The 23,831-nt window shown below is 37.6% G+C and overlaps 1 protein-coding gene across 3 annotated transcripts; it reads right to left on the minus strand.

The window, feature by feature from the left end:
* Positions 1-2,234: 2,234 nt before the first annotated feature.
* On the minus strand, positions 2,235-23,667 carry SLC35D2 (solute carrier family 35 member D2). Of its 3 annotated transcripts, none has more exons than XM_062017765.1 (12): positions 23,487-23,667; positions 20,891-20,924; positions 19,226-19,312; positions 16,612-16,679; positions 14,482-14,553; positions 12,590-12,658; positions 11,540-11,642; positions 9,983-10,075; positions 7,539-7,606; positions 6,711-6,789; positions 4,894-4,976; positions 2,235-4,330 (listed from the first exon to the last, which is right to left on the minus strand). In XM_062017765.1, exons 1-12 carry the CDS (start codon positions 23,624-23,626, stop codon positions 4,228-4,230), a joined length of 999 nt encoding a protein of 332 aa, XP_061873749.1. In that variant the 5' UTR covers positions 23,627-23,667; the 3' UTR covers positions 2,235-4,227. The 3 variants fall into 3 exon arrangements, with proteins under 3 accessions (XP_061873749.1, XP_061873752.1, XP_061873751.1); XM_062017768.1 differs by lacking the exon at positions 23,487-23,667 and adding an exon at positions 23,203-23,272; XM_062017767.1 differs by lacking the exon at positions 14,482-14,553.
* Positions 23,668-23,831: the final 164 nt, after the last annotated feature.

Genomic DNA, 23,831 nt, shown 5'->3' on the forward strand with positions numbered 1-23,831 from the left:
TACAGTGAAGAGTTGAACCCTACCCCAGACATTTCAAGGCAAGTTCACATTGAAATTAGAAAAAACAGACTTATCTACCAATTTGAAGACAAACAATAAAAGGTTACTAAAGTCACTTGTTTCTATACAGACAAAGCAATATTATATAAGTTTTCAGAGCTTTCTAAAGAGAGGTTAATATCATTACTTCCATCCAACAAGTGTGCAATAATGGCATGAACAAGTACAGAAATTAGTTAACATGGGAAAAGGACTTTCTCAGCTTTTCTGTACGAAGTATGCTTGAACTAGTAGTAAAGTTGAGGACATGAATCAGAATCTTAAGAGGCAAAAATACTTTCAAGAACAGTATCTCACAATGAGACAGAGATGAAATCAATGACATTCAGTGTTCAAGTGATTATTTTTTTTTTTAAAGTTAACTTGGAAATTCTCATGGAAGGCTCAGAAACAATCTTTAGTCTTATTTAAAGTACCAGTTTGAAACTACCTGTTTTTCAAAGATCAGTTTAAACACTGACACTTTCACTTGCACTTAGGATAAGGTAAAACAAAATTTGTCTGTATACTTTAATGATATTTTTCCACACTTAAAGTGAGACATTTCTAAACCTCTGACACCCAGAAATGTCCAACAGAAGAGAAGCAGTATGTGTAAAGTGTCATGTTACTGACACCTTCAGCCAGAAAATCACAACATGCAGATGCATAAGATTACCTGTAACAAGAAGATATAAAAATCATTACCATTTTAGCTTAATAACCCAGTTTCCTCATACACAAGCTCTCTTAAAATTTCACCTCATTTGGCCCCAGAAATGAAGCCAGTAAAATAAAAAAATTAAAAAACTAATACTACATTTACAAAAATATTTGCAACCACTAATTTCCCAAAGAATCACTCACTATTCAAGGAACACTTCACACTTAACCAAGCTGCACTGTGTTTTCTGTATGAACAATGATGCTGAATATCAACTTTCAAAGAAAAAGGAGGAAAAAAAAATCAGTTATATTTGATGATGGGAGTCAAAACATGAACTTCCATAGCTGCCACTCTTCTCTTTTGCACTTTCAGCCCTGCCCAGTCCCCTGTCTTTTTCTTTCCCAGAGGCTGGTAATGAGTCTGAAATAAGCCTATAGAACTTAATGGGCCAAATATTTGTACTGAGAGGAAAAAGAACAAATTCTTATGAAAGTGAAGAGTTATTCATCCAGCCCAGTCTAAATTTTCCTCCTCAGGCATTGCTTCTCTGACTTTCACAGGAATCACTGCAATAACTTTACACATTGCATGGACAGAAGGCTTCTTCTGGTGACCACTGTACTTTTTATCTATTAATCTCACCCCATTACTGCTAGTCCAGTGCTAAGTAATCTTTATTAAATCATGAGTGAGAAGAAATTAGTGTACAGTAAAATATCACCTTCTAGTCCAGTCACCAAGTTGGTTTTTTTTTGCATATTCCCTTGTAAATACACCTTGCCACCTGTAGAACTTTAACTGTTTTAAAAATACTAGGCCGACTTCTGAAAATCAAGTTTTGTAGCTAGCAGCATGTAACCACAAGACACTTCTGTGAGAGAATGCAACTTTCAGAAGTCAATCCAGTATTTCTTAAAACCAGATCACTAATTATTTTAAATATGTATTCTGAAGACTAAAATTTTCTCTAACCACTTCTACTGATTTTCCAAAAGAAAGAAAATGAAGATGCACATGGCACATAAGTCATCTACTTTTGCAACTGTTTTAATGTTTCATGAAGCTAATATGTAAAGCAATCTGTAGATAAGTAAGGTTAGGACTACCTACAGATATATACTAAGAGATACCATTATTAAATTACTATTTTATTAACCAAAAGACATGATTACTGAGATTCTGAATGAAACAGTCATTTCCCTAAGTGCCTAAATTCTAACATGACAGTTGTGCCTGGCTGAGCCCGTATTCCCAGAATTTTTACCAGCAAATTTACTGGAATTAAATTTATCTCTGCAGATAGATAAAAAAAGTAAGTGACTGAAGCCAAGTTGCAAAAGGATATACCAATGAAATGGTGAATGAATGAACTGATGAAACTACTTCAAGTAGACGACAGCAGCTGATTGTATAGAAAACAAATACTTGTGCCCACACAAAAACAAACAAACAAAAAGTTAAAACTGTAATCTGTATCTCTTTTATTTATAAAAGGTACAGCAAAATATTAATGAGCTCAATGCATACAGTAGCTGTTCCTTTGTAGGACTGCATCTTATTTAGCAGATGCCATTGTGTGTCTATCAGTATTGCAATCAAATGCCTCTCATATTTTTTTTGTAATTCATTGCATAATTAACCTTCCAGTGCTTTGTCCCACTGCATAGAGATTAGCTTCAATGATTAGCATTCTGGAGGTAGAGATGATCTGGAAAAAGAGAAGTCCTATGAAAGAATACACTAAAAAATATTGAAGGCTTTTTAAGTGCCAAGAATTTTTTTAAAAACAGAGGATCTCTCTAAAACATTCGCAGCAACCCTTTCTCTGACTGAGTCTTCAATAGGTAGAAAATGACAGTCACATCTCTTAACCAGCTGTGAGAAACTGGATAGCTCAGATCTTTGTTTCCATGTCGACTGTGCCCTTAAATTTCCTTTCCAGTATCTGCAGTCACTGCTCCTCTTGCCATTCAAATCCATGCAGGCAGCAGGCAGCCCAGTCATTCCCTCAAGCTTCCGGTGTGAGCTACTCGTGTTTCTTAGACCAAAACCAGTCTGGTCATCTATGAGTAACGCTTTTCAGATTTAGCTGTATTCTAATTTGAATAGGGATCAAACAAGTCATTAGATCACTCTGGTTTCATGCCAAAGTCTTCCAAAATCTTCTTGGTTTTTTGGGTTTTTTTGTTTTTTTTTTTAATCTCAGCTCATGGTTGCAGGGAATTGGGAACTTCCAACAAGATTAATTACTCTGTTGTCTTCCAGCACTGAAGTGCTTCTACCATGTTTCCAAAGGTGAATACTCTATCCTCAGAGACAGACATTATCAGCTGTATTTTCAGAGAAGGAAACAAACATACAGAGCACTGCCACTATTGTCCCAGACAATCAGAGTCTGGACATTTGTTTTTTAAGTCAGTGGGTCAGTCTTTCCCACTGTAGTGACCCCCTGGGCTTTTTATTATAACTTGCTCTGAATTTTAAGCACACATTAGTAGCAGATAAGTTTTCACTGGATATATAAGACAAAACAGAATATTGATCCTTCCTCCTCATTTAAACAATAGTCAGTCTTCAATTTATCAGTTTCTCTTCTTGTAGTTTGCATATGGAAACATCATTCTCTGCAGCATTAAAAGGTACAGACAAAACATCAAGAGAAGGGACTGTGATATAAAATTTGAACAAACTTAAACAACGATTGATTTACCTCTGTAATCTCTCCTAATTACCTGTTTGGTACTGGCTTACACACACAAAAATATTTTCAATATACATAAAAATATTTTTCATTGTTAAAAAGTGTTTTCTCAATTTCTTTCTCTCCTTGATTCTGCCACAAAGTTATGAGGGTTCACTTACAAAAACAGTGACAATTTTAGCAGAACACCATGAAGTTATTGAGGGTAAGGAAAAGACTGAGAGTGTCTACACAATGTATACTGAACACACTAGGCAATATCCTGAATTCTCACATTCTGAATCGAAGGAACAATCTGGAAACATGGTTCCTCCTTGCCCCATATGTTCTATGTAACTTAGACAAGAGCAAATGCCTATGTGAAATCATTATGAATCACTAGCATCTTTCATCTCTGCACAGATATGAGAGATTGCATATGGCATAAGGCAATGGTGAATCAAGCCTTGTAATCTTTATCAGGGAGTTTTGCCTTAGAGAATACAGGCAGACACTAAACAAGAACTCACAGATCTTTTTGAGTACAAATAGCACCAAAATACAGGTAAATTAAGAAATTTACAACTTTAGACTTGCTCATGGTATTCCTTCCTAAAAATTAGTTCATGGTGTAAAAAGAAGCTAAAATTAAACTTGTCCACTTGTAAAAACATGGGTGTGCAAGAGTATTTCTAAACCAATGAACTGTGTGTACATCTGTGGTAGATGAGGTAGACCTTTTTTCTTGTTCCAAATATGTTCCAGCATATATAATTATTTAAGTTAACAGGAATGCCAAACAAACTTGTATATTCAGCCTCTTCCAAGGCAGGCAGTTTGGCTAACTCTTGGACTCAGAAAGTGCATTCTCTTCATCTCCAGGTTGCGTAGGCTTGCTGTCTCCTCTGAAGGTTAAAAATGAGTATCTCAGTCCTCCTGCCATACTAAAGAGGAGAGAATAAATGGAGGTGTCAGAGATGCCTTGTGCTGTATAGACCATTTTATTGGTATGCACCTTTCCTTTCAGAAGATTAAAGAATGCCAGCTAGCATAAACCAGGAGTGCCTCAGAGCCATGTAAGCACCTTAGAAACCAGCCCCAAGCAGACACAGATCAATTATCAGTTGCTCCAAGAGACTCATACAAACAAATGTAACAGTTTATCAAAGCACAAAAATTACCAACTCACAAGTTGTAACTCATATTCAACAGGTACAACTCATTTGGTCAGTGTTCTCACTTCCTACACCACTTGGCTTTTACTTGGAAGCCTAACAGCTCAGATCTGCTGCTCAAAAAAAGAATTAACTCAATCCCACACAGTAAAATTGCAGGCATGTTGATTCAACTAATTGTAATGAACTTTATATCATGAGGCTGTGCTTCCTCACATTAGTACTTTCAAAACTGCATTACCCAAGTGGAACAAATCAAACAAAACATAAAACTATATCTCACTGAGAAATCTTCATTTGTAACAGATAAAGGCTATTCAAGTTCCACTCACCAAATATTCAGCCCTATAAAGTTTAATACGGAGAATATGTAATCTCCACCAATCAACATTCCAATGTAAGCGATGGATATATTCTGTAAGGAAACAAAAGCCATGCATTTATTGAAGTCATTTTTCATCTCCAAGAATCTACATCATACCAATTAATTTACTTTCCTAAGGCAACAGCTATACTCTGTTGCTGGACACTCTAAAATCATCATTTAGTTTCATGGGACATCAGCCTTATAGGTAATGTAAGAAGTGAAACAAAATAATAAAATAAATTTAAAAAGAAAGAAAATCAGCTATTTGATACTAGGCAAAATGGAGTTGTGGCTGTCTTCTGAAAATGCTCCTGTCAAATCTCGTTTCTTAAAAACAGGTTTTGGGTTCTCAAGCATAAAAAGTATGCTTTAAAGTTACAATAAGAGCTCTTTATTATTGCTTTAAAAGGATTACCTCCTTACTTTGTCAACTCAATGTGCATTGAAAGCACTTGGCTCAAGTTCAAGGCAGGAACAGTTTAAAGATTCTACCTCTCACCTCGTCCTCAAGTGTGGGACAAATTGATCTCTATAGAGAGAAGGAAAGCTATAGAACCATGTGATCATTTTACCAAGACTTTTTTGGTTTCAAACGTTGTAGCAGCTAGCCTGGCCAATGACGTAACTTCTCCCAGTTTCTGCTGGGGACTACAGCATCATAAAGTGCTTCTCAAATTTAAAGTTGTTCAAAATGTCTCAAAGACTACTATTGCTGAGAAAACAGAAATGGTGTTGCTCCACCTTAACGGTTCAATGCAGACACATGAAATTTAAAAGAACTCTTTCAGGGCCACAGTATAAAAGTTACTAGATTAACCACATTACAAAAAATCTGTAGAAAGATTTTTGCATATTTTCCTTCTTTTACAGATTTTGCTACGTTGGAAGTAATTTTTCCTTAGTCACCCATGCAAGAGAGCACCTTGAGGACTGTTTTTCCCATGCTCATTTGGATTCTGATAGTTGTTTGGTCCACAACTGCACAAGTTTTATCTTTTGCAAAAAATATTCCAGCTTACAGCTCCAAGCTGCTCAGCAAACTGGCCTACAAAAAAGTGCTGGAGCAGTCAGTGATGCTCCCAGCTCAGACCAGCGGGCCTCATCAACACAAAGGAAGCTGGTTTTAAATTAAATTGGGTTAGAGAGAACAGGTCATAGGGACACCAAGTTCAGTTTTTAAGTCATGTATGTTTTCGTATTGATCCAATCAACCAGAACTTATGCAAACCCCAATTAAATAGTCCATTCAGCTAGAATGTAAGTTCTCAAAGAGGCTGAAGCAGTTAACCTTCAAACAATCATTTGATGGTTACAACACTCCTCACTACAGCTTAGCCATCTTTCTGTATCCATGAATGCTCTATGTATCAGCTGCAATGGAAATTAGTTCAGCCCAACATGAAAGTGAGTTAGATGGTATCAGTTTGCAATGGATTTGCATCAGGTCACCTCAACCAACTCACAGTAACCTGATAAAGAATAGAAAGAAGCAGGTGGCAATATCTGATGAAATATAGTTAAGTGTACATCTTTCAGCTAAAGTCATTCAAGTTCTTCTTGTAGAAAAAAAAAAAATCAATCCTCACATTGCTTTGTACATTATACCTGAGTTTCAAAATAAGAAAAGGAGGTCACTTTGTGGTGTGACCCTGTTATGCACAAGTGGTGTCTCAGTATTAGCCCTCACTTTGAGCTCAATGAATAATCAGGCTCACTGCTGAGTCAATGTTCTTCCCTGTCTATTTGAGGATTCTCATCTCCCTCCTCTGCTCCTCAACTCACCTTGATAGCACCAACTACTGTTGTCGTAAGAGCAGAATTATAATGACTGCATAGGACGGTAGAATACATCAAGAGAAACCTAAATAAAGCAAAGGAGATAAGGCTATAAATTCCTCACACGGAGTGCAGAAGTTTAGCAATATTTTGAAATATTCAACATTTTCTATACCGGTATTTTGCTAGGATCTTCAATCCCACCTGTTGTAAACCCTAAAAAAAGATCCCGTAGATTTGTATTTTAAGTTAATGATGAGGATACATGCAGCACTCAAAATATAGATTAAAACAAGCTGCTTGAGCACTGGTAGCTGAGTCATTCCTATTCTCTGTGCTTCTCAAATACATCTGAAGTTAGTTTTACCCCTTGGTTGCTGATGTGTGAAAGAGCAGAACAGAATCCAACTTATTTTTCTATTCTTCTTTTGACTCTGCAGTTCCAACAGGAACAAAGCATTATTTTCTTACTGTTTTCCCAGGTACTTTACATAACAAACACATGAAACCATTCCTATACTAAAGTGCTTACATTCCACTAACAGCAGAGAAGTCGGATCATCAGAAGAGACAGACAGCAAACAGATACTGAGTACAGAAAGTTTAATGCTAAATGTCATGTTGTTGACCACTGTACTGTGAGACCAACAACACAGATAGTACTGAAACAGTTATTTACACTATTAGAAATAGTTAAAAAACAAGTCAGAACCCTCAGGGGAAAATATTTTTCCTTTGAATTTGAACATAACCTAATAATGACTCTTATACTGGAAATTTTCAATCTGAAAAACTGTGATTGAAACATCTTACTTGATTGCCTTGTGTCCTTACCCCAACAAGCAGGAAAGAATAAATTGAAAAACAAATAAAAAATTTGTCCAGTGCTGGAAATGTGTTGCCTATTAAAAAAAATAAAGAATTATGTGCTATGTAGTCAACTGTAAACACATATAAAATGTAGTTAGTATTAAACTGTGTCAAATAACAATAAAATTCAATATTATTACTGGAAGCAGTCCAATGCACTTCACTCCAGAGATAAGTGGATGACAGCAACCATGCCAAACATCCTTGTAACATGTACAGCAGTGCAGATATAAAACTGCATACTGCAAGCAAGGAATATAAACACAACACAGAGAATTTGTCAGTTTATATTTATTGACACAAATATCAATACTGTGACTAATATTATACAACAAACAGCACAGATAGGAGACAAAGCAAAAAAAATCAATCATCTCCTTGATGATGATTCTACAATTCTATGATTCTATGATGATTCCTTGAAATCTATTTCATATCACAGACTCATTCATGAACAGCCTTCAAGGTCCAAGTCTGCATTTTTGAGCTCAAAAGTAGATTAAATAAGCATTAGTAAGGCCTGTGATCAATGAAGGGCAATAAAAAGGATAAATTGTCACTTTGAAGCCTGCTTCTTAGTGATGTGCAGCAAACAAACACATAGTGCCCCACAACAATCACTGAAACACGTCACAGATTCTTTTTCATCTCTAAATACCTCCAGGATATGTCTCATTTTAATCTGATTAGTTTAGTCACCTGTATCAGTACAAAACTCAGCACCTGAGGAATAGGGTAAAGGCTATTAGTCAATGCTGAGCTGTGGCTAAGTGAGCTTCCACCACTTGCAATAGATTAGCGGGGTCTCAGTCAGCTCTGCCCTGCTAGAATTGTGCTGGTGTGCAACAACAAACTGCAAAGTATTACAAAGAGACATTCTGTGGTCTCCTTTCTCTTCCACTGCATCATGCTTTCCCATCTTTCCAGTCAGCCAGCTGGTGAAGCAGAAGTGAATAATACCTGGGACACTCACAAACTGGAGTCTCTACAAGATGTGACAGCTATCGTTACAGAACCAGCTAGATGAGCAGAAAAAATCTCCCTATCACGAAGACATGGTACTGATATTTTGGCTGGCAAAACATACATGCTGTGCACTGCCTGTGATGAATTAAGGCAAAAAGCTCTGCGAAGGTGAAGGCAAGCCAACTTCTGTGGCCTAAGAATCTGCTAAATACAGGCTTTATCTATAATGATTTGCTGACTTGTCATCAGTATTTTTCCATTTTCTCCTTTTTTTCTGTGATTTCATCCCAGTGTATCATATTGACACTAGTTATTCATCTCATTTAATGGGACTTTTGAGTTGCCAAGCCAACACTTATGCACAATTGACACTACGCATTTCTCCAATATATATTTATTCTTCTCAGGTAATTAAGCATTACATTGTTTGTGTCAAATCAGCAAGTGGCCAAAACAGGTTCTTTATTTTTCCCATGGAATCAACCTAGCAACAAGGTAAACTTCCACATTCAGTTAGCTCCCTCAAAATGCCTCCAGTCCTGTCTGCTTGGAAAGCAGCTGAAACCTTCCTGCCATACAAACTTGGCCTCCACTGTTTGTCTAGAAAACCATTAGCTGTGTTTGACTGAACTGGCTGGACTGAGGTCATGCTGGACTGGTGTAACAAGAAGAGATTTCACACTCAGATCTAAATCCATCATTTTCAGGGACTAACATTTTTTTCCACTTAAAGTAGATTTCTACTAACACAATGACAAAATCATCTAAGTCCAGGGCAAAATAACATACAACAAAGGAATTATTTATGACACCCCCAAGCTCTGTAACAATTTTCAGTGGTAAATCTCAAACATTTCCAAAAACAAATACAAGTGTCTAGAGTAATTTTACTGGGTAAAAAAAAAAAAAAAGGAAGCCAGAAAAACACAGACCTTCTGGTCTGATACTGAAGTGCCAGGATGTACTGCACGTGGTATTGTACTGTATTATGATTACCTACGAAGAGTCATGCTGTCATTGTAAGAGAATGTAAAATGTAGGTTACTAAACTAGACTGAGACTAAACAGGAATCTGTTCTGTGAATCAGAATGAGAGATGGACTGGAAATTATCTGGTTTTGGTATTTGAAGTCTCAGTTTAGAACATGTCGCAAATTACACAGTGTAGCTGAATTCCCAATCAATTGCTCCAGCTGAGGGTCACCACTCAAACATTAGTTCTTATCTAAAAATTCATATAAGGGCTATCACACGAATTCAGGTTCTCCTTAGTTCTTACCTGTGAAGGACAAGCTTAAGTCATGTTTTTCAAATACTAGTCACTAACACAGAGGTAGGAATACCTCTTTAAAAAAATAGATTAAAAAACCCTACCCATTCCCAAACAGAAAAAAATAACAAAATCCTATTAGCAGACTGAGATATGTAATATTTCTTCTTACCTGCTGAAAGTCTCCAGTAGAAAAGCTAATAATAACTGTTGGAACCACCATGAAACAAGCATTATAGAAAAGGACACCATATTTTCCCAATTCCTGTGAAAAATTAAACATGGTATTTGGAATTATAAATCATTTGGGAGCAAAATACTAAATATTAGTCTGGCAATCCTTCTGATGTTATTGTCAATGAGCAGGCAAAACATAATACATTAAAGTACAAATTTGTGATTATTGGATTCAGTGTTTAGTACTGAGCTGAGTTTCTACTTCACTCACTTGGTATGCTCAGTAGAGTATTACTGAGCTACTATACCTTAGACAGTTTCTCTATACCACCACCTATTCAGAAACTTCTCAAGGCACTTATCCAGAACTGCTTTGTGTTACACTCCACATAAGCCTCCACCTGGCCATAGGATTACAATCCATCTATTACAAATCCACCTACTGCAAATCAACCAATCTACTGCAAATCCATCTGCTGCAAATCCATCTACTGCAAATCAACAACAAAAGCATACACCATGACTTCCTGAGGCAAATGTAACAGTAAAATTAAGTCTGACTCTTAGATCACTGGTAACTGATGTAATTTCAAGCAACTTGAGGGATGTCATGTATCCTCTTGGTTAACTCAACACAGAGGAAGAAGATGAGGGGAATGCAAAAGCAGCCTTCCCTTCCTCCAGAATCAGCCATGCTACTTAGCAAATCTCTCCAGTTTCCCATTTGCTTTAAAATAAAATCCTGTGTTTTCCTGGAAAGCCATTAACTGCTGTTCATAAGGGAAAATACAGTCTGGATTTGATGTGGCTGCTGAAATTATTCAAAGTTATATATTTCCACTCTCCAGACTGAACCACAAAATTCGGTGACAAAATCCTTATCCAGCATCTTGAAGACTGCCCTTTGCTACGGCATTCTATGTTTTCATGGGACTGTATTTGAAGAGCAGCCTGCTCAATGTTTAAAAAAAGCATAATTATCAACGTATGACCTAATTCTTTGGAATACCTGGGTTTGGAGTAGATTTGCTTTTAGATAGCCAAAAAAGACATCAGTTGCTGTGATTATGGACTCAAACTAGACAGGTCTCTGTTCTTATCCATAAGTTTACTTTCTGTAAACCTCACTTAAAATATGTTTCTGGTAAAAAAGACACTTTTCTTTGATATATATAGAGGTACACAATTTGTATTTTTTTCCAATACTGATGTTGTAAAGCTACTAGAAACTGTCTAAAAGACTTGGTGGACTGGCAGTGTTACATTTATCGTTAGACTCCAAGATCTTAAATGTCTTTTCCAGCCTAATCAGTTCTATGAGTCTATGATTCTATGACTTGGGAGAAAATAAAATGCACTGTTTATCTAACCCTGGCCTGAGATACTAACAGCAAGTGTTTCACAGGTTGCTCTGTATTGAGGATGCATATATCAACTGAAATACAAAAGCAAATGAAACTATTAATTATTCTATACCTGTATGTTCCTAAAGCCACATAGTAAGTAGCATATTGTCATAATGTTAAATTCAACCTAACCACCCCATGATTACCTTTGGATCAATTTTCTGCTTTGTATAAACTCCATTTGCTGCTGTGAATATATCATTCAGCAATACAAAGGTGTAGCCCTCCAGATTAAAAGACAGATCAGACCTGAGAAAGAAATATTACACTCTAAATAAGCAAACAGTACACAATGCATTGCATTACCTTGATTACACACAGAAATATCATAAATGAGGAACTGCAAATTCTGAGAACTCAGCAAGCCACAGGCTTTGCTTTAAGACTTCTTGGCAAGTCAAAGCACATTTCTCCAGTTACAGGACAGCATAAATGAGTCATCAGAGAGTTCCCAGTACTTGCTGCAGAAATGGAAGGAAATGTTCAGGTTTCATTCGGTGAAAAATTCCATCTGTCTCAAACCTGACAACTTGTCCAATTATTACTGAGTATACTTATCTACTTCTTTTAACAGAAAAGTTTACTAGAGAGTAAAGTCTGACTACTTGTTTTATACAGCTGGACCAGACATATTGTCATCTTTTCTGTTTTGACTAGTTACCTCATGGATATAGGGTAATTCATTTAATAGGACATGGCTCTATCCGAATCACATCACATGGAAATTATTTACCTTTGTACACAGGAAAGCCAAGAAATAAAAATAACATTACATTTCAAGTTAAGTAAAGTAATATTCAAACAGAAAGAAAACAGAGGAGACTAGCATAAGTTTCACATTTCAGAGATTTGTTCAAAGTGATTAAGAAAATAGATTTTGCATAGTCAAAACAATACTTTATAACCAAAAAAAAATCAGCCTTTCTTCCCAGAAGAATAATATATTTTTCCATATATTTTCCATTTCTTTTTAATTTATGATCCTGCAAACACAGAAAACTTTGAAGGGAAAGAAGAAGCACCCAAGTACTTCCTGCTGGAGTTAAAATTTTCTCTTTTGTATTCCTGTGTCTCTGGATTAACTTAATCCAGAGCAACTGATCTCAATTTAGATTTATTTGTCACCTAAAAAGATTAATCCTCCTGTTGTATCCTCCTCTCATAACACGACTTCATACAACAAATGAAAACCTTACCCAGCTGCTATGAAAGCCCCAAGAATGATGGCAAATACGCTGACTATAATACTCAGTGGGTATCGTTTCCTGTAGATAAAAAATAGACAGTTTACATTTTCATTATCTGAAGGGGAGATTAAATGGCTGTCTGCCTGAAAAATTTCAAAACAATTAGTAATCACAGAACATTTATCAGGAGGGCACAGTCATGATAACCTTACAGAGGCAATATAATTGACCATGTGCCACACTGTCAGACCTTGGCCCCGAGAACAGCAACCAAAAAGGCATTGTGAATGTCCTGATGCTAGGCAATTTTAAAAGTAAATATTAAAAGTTTAAAGTAACAGCATTGGAACTAACTGTAATTTACTATGTATTGGTATTCATAATGTCCATAATTCACTGTCTTTCAGAAATCCAATAAAGGTAAATCACTACACATGCAGTTTTTCATCTCACCTTTCTTGAGGAAGATGTTGTACAGCATACTATCTGGGCTACAGGTATTTATTTTGAAGTCAAACTGAAACCTTGTACTAGAAGGGGACAACACAAACACTTATGACATTTTTCACTACATCTGCATCGGCACTGCCACAGAGTAGGGAAAAGCATGCTGCAAAACTACTCTGTTTTTTATACCTGAATTACTTTATTTATTAATGTCTTAAGTACTTATTTTTGCACCAAACTACAATATGGCTTACAGACACTCCCCTAGTCCCTCTCCCAGGTTAGTCTCCAGCCCTGAGCTGTCCTGTGAGAAAAGGTCCATGAAAACAAAATGTACAATGCTCTTGGAAAAATCCTGTGTGCCAATGGAGAACAATTGTGCAACGCTGTCCCAAAAAGTATGCTGTATATGCCAACTCTAGATATAGTAGGTGTGGATGATAATGACCCTCAACAACACAAACCTGACTGCTTTTGAAATCCTGAGGTAAGCCAGTATAGAGTCTGGAGTCCTTTAACTTTCAGCCTGAAGAAATTTACTGGAGTAGTCTGTACAAATACAGTCTTCTGTTCTTAAGCTTCCCATAGGTTACAATGTTGCTTGCACTCATAGACTACACTGTTGTAGTCCAGCTGAGAACTTATGACAACCTCACTCTCAGCACATGCACAGACACAGACCACATTTGGCTGCTTCAGACAAAAAAGAGATGACAGTGTATTTGGGGGCTTTTTTAAAAGCTTCTCCCATGACCATCACTGACATATTGCCTGCATGCAGCTTCAGCAAGCTGCTTTTCCCTTTGTGACCTCATCTGAAATAAGCACAAGCCATCTGGGTAGAACTATGACAGTGATGTATGTGAAATATGATGTGTTTATATCCCTGTTTTTTCAAGTCACTACAAACGACACTGCTGATGCCAAGCTGCAGCAGTATACACTTATTAATTTCTCACTACAAATCAGAGAGGTATCTATAATGGAGCTTTCTGAACCAACAGCATATCAACAGACGCCATTTCAGTTCAATTAACTGTAAAGTTTCCAGACTTGACCTGGAAAGCTGCTCTACATGGGCAGACTAATACACTATCATCACCATTTTAAGACATAAGGATCTGACTGTTTGAAGCAGTCTGTAGCTTAGGGGCCTCTGAGAAGAGACACAAACCGTAACTGCTAAAAGAGTTGTGCTTGGCTTACTTAATTCCTGTACAACAGTCAACAGAATGAGCTGTGTAAATAAGAACAAGATGATTTTTTATCCTGCCTTCACTAAAATGCATGTATCTATGTCTTCAAAACAAGCTACATAAACCCACTTTCTTTGCTTTCTGCTATTTATCAGTAAAAAGTACTAATTAAGTATCCTGACAAGGTGCCATAAGTAACCCATTTGATATGATATAAAACAAAGGCATTTTAATAGGCGAAAAAAAGAAAAGGATCACCCAAGTATGATGATTTCCAGCAGTAAAGTAAGTGGAATGGTAAACTTCCTGAGTACTGTAAACATCGGCAAACTGTCAAAAACAAACAAAAAAATAAATACAAGCATACCATCAGATTAATAGCATTTTTATGTTCTTATTCTTATTTTACTAACCAGAGGATGAAACCATTTAGTCCAGCAATGAGCAAACAAAACAAATTTCTGGCCATTTAGCACACATATTAAAAAAAAATCTGATACTAAAGGCCAATTAGATAACCAAATCACTAGAAAAATAACAAGATTTACCTGTCTGTAAAACCACACAACTGGCTACCTTCTAAAAGGTACTTCTGCATCAGCGAAATGTAATATAAAAGCTATTTGCTAGTTAGCATAGCTCCTATGAAATAATTCTTTCCATAGAATTCACAGGAAGGGTAAGTAAAAACTTTCTATTGTAAACTTAGAGGACACACAATAAACCTGTCTGAAAATGTGCCACACAAATAAAACATAAAGCAAATATGCACAGTAAACAAGCTGTATTTTCAAAAAAAAGGTGAAATAAATTCACATGAAAAATCAGAAACAGTAGAAGGAACAAGAAAGGTGGGATTAGTTGCAAGCACCAAACAAACAGGTTACTTTTGAACAACATATTGTTGGTCTAAACAAAGTAGTACAGTTGGAAACCTTTTTGATTAATCTGAGACTTGCACACTTGCATTTTGACATTTTGGAAATCTGACAGCATGGCCACATGGACTAATTAATCCTCCGTTTAAGGTAACTGTTGGCAACTGCATTAATAAATTATACAAATCCTAACTCAGAGTTTAATCACTTTACAACAGAAATTTTGAAGTTATGCATAGAATCATCTCCAGTTTACAGACAATTCAAGGTGGAAATTCCATCATGTCAACAAATGTCATATAATGTAACAAAACACAATTGCACGTTGCAGCCATTCTTACTTTTCTCTTAAAGAAATTAGTTATAAACAATAACACTAAAAGTGTTGTCAGTCATAGGAGGAGGAGATGGTGCACTTGTGTTTAAAATAACCTACTAAACTTTCTATTTTAAAATTAGTTAGTGAAACAGGAAAGAATCCATGAATCAACATGATTAAAATGACTTCCATATTCACAATGGCTGAACTCCCACTAGAGACTGTTCTGCTGAAGAGTCCTTATGTCTGTCTGAACAGTCATTTGAGTGGAACAACTTCTCAACATGTACAAGCAGCAGTGGTAGAATCAGGTGCCAAACATTGTTACTCAGAGAAAATTAATTCTATTTAAAAAAATTAATGCAAACGAATTTAAAATAATAGATTTTCTCTCCCAGCATCTGTCTCCAAGTTGAGAAATGCTAAAAACCTACAAATTCTCTGCTTTGGTTTAGCTTACTACTAAATTCTCAAGAGCCTGCTGTAACGTACAAGAAACTAGAGCAGTGATACTTCTGTATCCTCCCACTCCTGGTGCAGCCATCATGCTTCCACACCCCGCTTCCACAGAAAACTCGATCATCCAATCTACTGCAGCAAGTCCTCTATATAACTTATATATTTTAGCACTAGCATGAAAGCAACACTCATGAATCTGTGCTTATGGGCATGTAAGAGGCAGTGAGCCCTTCAGCAATCTCCCCACAACCTGCTTTTGGTGCCCAGCCAGGCCAGGACACCAGCACTAACCCATCTCACAGTAGTTTTTCCATCTCTTGGTGATTCCTGAATAACCAGCACCAACATCACGGTACAAGCCTTTCCCTTATTCTTCATTCAAAAACATAATTTGTACAGTTTTCAAACTCTCTAGTTAGGATACCCAGGAAAAGCTGGGTGTTTGAGTCTGAGGGGGAAGCGAAAGCACTTTCATTGCCACACAGAAGTATTGTGATTTTCTGTCACTAAAGGCATGGCTAAGCCCTCCTTAAAAGATGCATACAACTTGTAAACAGGTGAAATATTTGGTAAGAATTTCATAATAGTAACAGGGGTTTAGACAGACACATAGATAGACGTTATAAGCATTTAAGTCCCTACTGAATTCTGTTCTTTAGTGTTTATTTTTTACCCCCAACAAATGAAAAGGGTAAAATCCAAACAGTCTACTTATACTTCTATTTACTGTACCTGAGTTTGCTGGTACTTGATAATCCACTTATGTGGTTTCCAACATAAATCAGAGGCAGAGGAAATAACTGTGATAAAATTAAAAGCACAACTCAGATTACTATGTTTTGAAGCACTGTTGAGAAACTTTACCTGATAGAATTTTATAACTGTAGTATCAGATTATATAGAGAGATTTCGAATATCTATTAGCAAGAAAGAATATTTTTTTGAAGGGGAAAAAAAAAAAGGTAACTGTGCTGCAAACCAATCTGAAGCTCTCACTCATGTGACCATTCACAACCACTGCTTCACTGATTTCATTAGAGGAGTCACAATCTACCTCTAATGATACTCAGACTCCAATTAGTGTAAATGTTAATCAGTTTTATTTTAATTTCTGTAATCCTCAAATCAATACCTACTCCAGCATTTGAATTTTAGGTATAAAGGTACTATTAATAACAGTACCTAAATAAGAAAAAAAACAGGTGGAATAAAAGAATAAATGAACTGTAAGTATGCTGTGCTTCTCTGGGTACTCTTGATACATTGGTATGTCTTGAAGATACACCATTTTAGATCTACCCAACAAATTATGCTATGCAAATACTAGAGAAGAAAGTATTTTGGGATAATTAAACTTAACATTTTTGAGCTTCTATCATAATGAGACTGACTCACACACAAACATATGGGCCCTAACGTACTACAGAGAAACAATAACAGAACTGTAGAGCCTTAAGAAAATATAAGAAAAGTCAGGGATCCCTACACAATATGCAGCTGCAGCTCAAAGCTGACTTCTCTGGCTACAGAAAACCTGCAGAAGATTAAAACCAACCAAAATAATCAATGGGGACAAAGGTGTTGTGCACATGCAGTCCCATTCACTATTGGTCAGAGCTGAAATGGCAGAAAGACAAAACAGATCCTCTATCTTAGCATGTGTTATAGCTGCTATTGTTGTGTCTATACCTGTGCCAGAAGACACCCTGTTGGAGGCTATGCCCTCTCAAAGAACTGTGTACTGGAAAAGCATACAGAGGAGATGGTTGCATTTTATCTATGTTAAAAATTCTGCACTTCTTTTAGAGCAAAGAGGAGAGAGAAGTACACTAAAAGTTAACTATACTTCATTAAAGTTAACTTTTAAATGAAAGTAACATTAAAGGTAAACAGGACTATAAAGTAAACAGGAGTATAAGTAACAGTAAATATTCTGTTTGCCAACAAAAGTTTGCAAAAGTTTTGTTACACACTATCTCTTACATAGACTTCCATTTAGAAAAAACAAGTTTCATTTCATTCTTAGGATGAAAACACAGATGATATTACATTCCCTTTCCTCTGATAATTCCTCTTTTGTAAACACAAAGTTAAAATATCCAGCACAGGAGAGATCAGTGAAATATTTACTTAAATATTTACTTTAAAAGAACTGAGAATTCCAAAGCTCCACCGCTAATATAAGAATTTTGCTACTTTAAAACTCAAAAGCCAGTCAGAGAGTGAAAAGTAATGAAAATCTCAGTGTCAACGAAAGCAAAAGTTCTCAAAAGGACAAAGAGTCAAAGAGCACTTTAAAAAGTAAAGAAACCAACTATGAGTAATCCAGATGATTCACCATGACTGGTCAAATTCAACAGCACAAGAAACATGCAAGTCCTGGATGCTGCAATGCTGACTGCTCCCAGCACATGCAGGAAAATCTTCCAAAGGATAGATACTATTAGGACAAAGAAAATGGATGTTGAGGTTTTATAATGTCTTTGTACTGCTGTTAAAATGGCTCATAAAATGGCAAGGCAAGGTTCTGCAAAGAAGATGCTGACCTGAAAAACTTTGATACCTGAGCCCTGCAGCACAGCTGGGAGCTTATCTGAACAAATATTCACCAATACTCTGCAACAAGATGTAAATACACAGGCTTGTACATCAAAGCAAAGTTCCAGCAACTTTGTACAGAGACGTAAAAAACTACAAGGATCATTGCTACAGACATTTCAATTTCAGATCCTAGTTGCCAATTTGAGACAATAAAAGATCCTCTCATATTTTCTTTCATCCTGCCTCTTTAGATCTCACAAACTTAAGGTCTGTACGATGCAGCTTGCCCCTACCTACAGTGTTTTCAGTGGGTATTATTTTAGCCCTGCTTACAGAACATAAATCTTACATTTGGAGACAATTGCTGTTCAGGTTTTTGTCCTATCATATATCATTTCTCGATTGTTTCACCACATGCCTCATTCAAATTTCCAAGCAGCCTTTCTCCCCTAATGCTGTGATCAAAATTGTTTCCCAAACACAGATCTCCTATTGATTCCACAGGGAGCTATACACATCCAGAAAAATTGTTCAGGAATCTGAAAGAGTTCATCCAGCTGTACAGTACCCTTACCCATGTACTGCATAACAACAAAGTGGCAGCAGACTTCTCTGCAAACAAAAGTCCAGAATATTGCCATGAAATTCAAACATTAAATATTAAATGAAACAAGGACACAAATAACCATATTTGACAAAAGCAAAATTTCTTCTATTCTGCTTTTGTATCTTGTCTCCATAAGAAAGAATGCCACTGTAAGAAGTAACATTTTTTTATTAATATCAGGACCTACATAATCCTTACCTTCATAGGTATACTTTTGTCAAAATCAGGGAAGTGAACAATCTTATTCAATTTTGACACATACAAGATAAGTATAGTGGCTGCCATCTAAACAAAAAGAAAAAAAAGAAGTCATGTAAGAGAAAAATTGTAAGGTATGAACAAAAGAATTGCTTCAATGACAAAATGTTTATATGCATTTGACAAATAGTTGTTATTATGTATTTCTTTCAAAGAATGATACAGCATGTAACTAATAAACTGGAATAACTTTACTCTTATCAATTTTGCTAGCTATTTACTTAAAAGTAAAATATTGACATACTTTACTAGCTTGAGAAAATCAGCAGCATCCTGTGAAATAATGCATGCTGAGAAGGAGGTGGAAATATAATCCAGAACATGATTTCAGAATATCTACACTATTTTCACACAGAGTGTTGTTTAGTCTGTGGAATCACTCCTACAGCTTTTTCATAATGTGAGATGGGGGTTGTGCACTGATCAGTCTGTTGACAACATGAGGAAGAAATAACATATTTACAGACAGAATGAAGGAAAATATCTGAGCAACCACAAACTGTGAGAGTCAATGCTGATCCCATGGTGGAAAAAACATGTCATTAAAATTTTCCTTACACAAGAATGCAATAATTGACTATCTGAAGTGGAATCATATTCACATTGAAGCGTTACATTATATTATACGCACTTTACAAAGTGTTCAGGGAAATCTTGGAAGAATCAGTCGACAAAAAAAAAAAAAAATGGAAGTGCCATTGGGTCTTAGGGGCTGCAAAGAAACAAATTCATACCATTGCCCTTAAATATGAACTATTGCCACATTTTCTAGGCTTGGGCTTCCACTGAAACATGATGTATGTTCCTTGAGCAATCTAAACATATGAAACTCCGTCTTCCCCTCTCACATAGCAAAGAATTTGCAAGATATTTTACTCTCTTCAGCACCAGGCAGCACTGATGACAAACTTGCAGTACTCTGTTTTCACCTCTTCCTCACTACCTCTTAGCTTGTAACCTTGGTAGGAAGTAAATCTTCCCATTTCAATGTATTTACATAAACAACATTTTCTTTAAAGCTCAGTCTTTCTCAGTTATCCACAGGTTCTTCTTTATGGATCACATACACAAATATTTGAACCCTGGTTTTACTACAATGACTACTACCAGAAAAGCTAACAAAAAACCAAATTCTGCTTCAGTATTGCAAATTGCTCACAGGAAAATAAGGCAATAAATAACCAAAATTGCATGTGAGGTGGAGAAAACTGAAAGGGGGAAGAGATTTATGAGGAAATACAGAGTTTGCCCACAAATAGGGACAACATCTCTGCACATAATCCACAAATGCTCCAGGACTCTCACAGGACCTATGCAGTTGCTAGAATAAATCTTCAGTTTTGCATTACCAAATCTACAAGGGGAAATAAATGGCACTTCCAGTCCTTTGTATGACTCTTCCCATGCAATAGTTTTGATTTGGGCTTAAACTTCCTCAATCTCATTAAAACTTATCAGTCCTCCTCAGAGTGTATCTAATACAGAAGATGAACAGTGAAGTCTAACAGAGATTTCCCTCTCAAAAATATACCTCAATGCTAGCATTTAGTTTAACTAACCTAAAAAATCATGAACGCATGTACATTGTTTTACTTGTGAACGTACCTGTCCAATTCCAAGAAACAGTGGTGACGGGAAGCTGAAAAGCATAAACAGATATTTAATACTGAGAAAAGGGGAGTTGGGGAAGTAGGGGAAAGAAAAAGGTAGAGCAGGGATGAAGGAGAGTTTAAATTTACCACCAAAGTCAACAACTGGACACACGGATGACTGGTCTGTCTCTCAGAACAACTCAGGAACTGCTACACTTACTAATCTCCTACTTTATTTCTGCAGCAGAACACAAGATGCATCCAAACAATTTGGCATATACACAGTTGATCAATTCAAAATTCCTAATTGTTTGGAGGATATTTTTAAGTGGTTATCTATCACATTCAGAGAACTCTAAAAATGCGTAATTTTTTGAGCAGCCTGACATACACACTATACACCCTGAGGTGGTATATTAACTCAAATGTCTTGCACTTGCCTTAACTTCAAAGCTTAAGTCTGCAGCCCAAACACACTAACATTATTTTTTTGGTGAAAGTAACTAGATCAATGGCTGTAGAAACATCTATGGTCTACTAAAACAGCTAAATTCCTATCATACTCCTTCAGTTAGCTTTAGCTGAAAGCATGGATATTTGAACGTTAAGAAAGCAGAAACTTCAGCAGGACACTTGAGAGCCTGAGTAACTCCATATTTTCCTCTAAAGCTGTACCAAGTTAAAACCATCAAGTGTGTGGCAGTAACTGCTAATTCTCTGCATGTATATCGAGACACAAGCAAAGAAGTTCTTTGCAATAGATGGCTGCTACCTTATGCCATAATCAGCAGTGTCTGGAAGGAGCCTCTCTGCCTGAAAGCCTTAGGTGTCAAAGAGTTCCCTGAGTGTGACAGCTCCTGCTACCTCCCAGGAGCCAGGTAGCATTTTGCTGGACTGCACTGGCAGGGATGGTAACACACAAACTTGCATTCAGGGAATATAAATAAACTCCATTTCAATCTCTGTGGGCATCTGCACTAACAAATGCCTAAGGAGGGTACATGTCCTCAACAAGCTTTCTAGTTTTCCATTATCAAAGCTCCTTCAAGTTGTGGCAATATATCACAGAAGCCATCAGGAACTGCTGTACTGATACTACTCAGTGTGCTGAGAAATATACATCTCAAATGACCACCACTAGTACAGAAACATAGTATTTGCAAAAGGAAGAAAAACTCAGAATCACAGCAGGAAGGTCATGAGGCCAAAAGATGAGGAGCTGTCAGCAGCAAAATAAGTTCTGGAAAACAGAGGTATTAGGGTAAAAAAAGAAAAAACAACCAAAAAAACCCCAAGATAAAACAGAGGAGAGAGGACTTGGATTTATAATCACCTGACATGTAAACTGTGTTTCATAGTACACTTACACCATATAGAGACTTCATCCATCTGTACTACAGCAATTTCTCTACATTTCTTCGTATTTGCGGAGTCCTAAACATCTCCAACAACGCTGCAAGCTCTTTACAAAAAACTTAGATGTACTGATAGGAAAAATTTATTCACTGTGAAGGTGATGGAGCACTGTACCGGGCTGCCCAGATGGGTTGTGGAGTCTCCTCCTTCAGACAAGTTCCCATGTGACCTACTCTAGCTGGTCCTGCTCTGGCAGGGGGGTTGCACTAGTTGATCTTTCGAGGTCCCTTCCAACCCTTAAAATTCTGTAATTCTGTGATACATATGCTGTCTGTAGCTATCTTTCACAGATGTGTCAAACATATGCCAGGGACTTACAGGGAGCTGCAGACTGTATGATGAAAACTACTATAAAACAAAGTCTCAAATTGCCTCATGTATCATTTCTGGGAGGTGTTAGATATAGCTGTCTTGTGTTCAAACAGCGGTGAACATTAGAAAATAACAGCAATACTTGTTGGTTTGGTTTTTTTTTTTTTACTTTATCTGCAGGTTCTTTCCCGTTTTTAGTTCATGATGAGCTAAAATACAGCAAAGACAGAGGGAAGCTTTTAAGTGATAAATAATAACAACAAGAAGAGCCTTGCTACAGAATGTTTCCATATGGGATGTGCCAACAAGTTAAAAGTGTAGCTCTTCAGTATTTTTATGAGTAAGAGATTTTCCGAAGCTCACTTCTCAGTTTTGGCTCCCTCAAAAAAGAAAAGTCCCCTCAGAAGCTAACATGATTGTCTGGCAGGTAGAGTCAGGAGAAATGTTGTTTCCCTGAAGGGTCTGCACTGGTGTGACCAGTAAAACACCAGCCTCGGCTGCAGGAGTAATAAATAGCCTTGAAAAAGAGTCACATGCCTCAAAATCATACTTGCAAAGGACTTGGCCGTCGAGTAGTGTTGCAGAAGTGGTACATACCGGGCATAAATGGAGCCTGAAATGCGAGGAACTGACCAGAGGCTCAGCACGTTCCCCGACATCTCCAGTGCTCCAGTTGGCTGCCCAGGGACCCGAGGTGCATCGACGACCCTACTTAATGCCAAGGGCCAAGAAAACACTTCCCCGACAAGCAGAGCAGTGTCGCGCCGTGCGGCCCCACTGCGATTCGGAAGCCGGATGCAACCTGCTCTCGCCGGGAGATGCGCGGCCCTGCCGCCCGCTCTGCCGCGGCCTGTGGCCCGGCCCGCGCCGGCGGCCCTCACCTGTAGGTGCTGAGCAGAGCCTTGTTGATCAGTACGATAAGGAAGGAGCACGTCCCGTAGAAGAGGGCAGAGAGCACCCTGGGCAGCGCCGAGGGCGCGGTGGAGCCCGCCGCCTCTCCCACAGCCTGCCCGGCCTGCATGGCGGGGCGGCGCGGCGCGGAGCGGCAGCGGGTAGCGCCGGCTGGGGCCGCCGTCCCTCCTCCGCGGCCCGGCTCAGCCCGGCCCGGCTCGACCTGGCGTGGCGGAACCGCCGGCGGCCGCGGGGCGCCCCCTGCCGGGACGTCGCAGTCGCCACGGCGGGGCCTCGCCTCCGGGGACCATTGCCGCTCCACCCGGCCCCCAACA

Source organism: Colius striatus, chromosome Z (genome assembly GCF_028858725.1).
Source record: "Colius striatus isolate bColStr4 chromosome Z, bColStr4.1.hap1, whole genome shotgun sequence".
Lineage (NCBI taxonomy): Eukaryota > Metazoa > Chordata > Aves > Coliiformes > Coliidae > Colius > Colius striatus.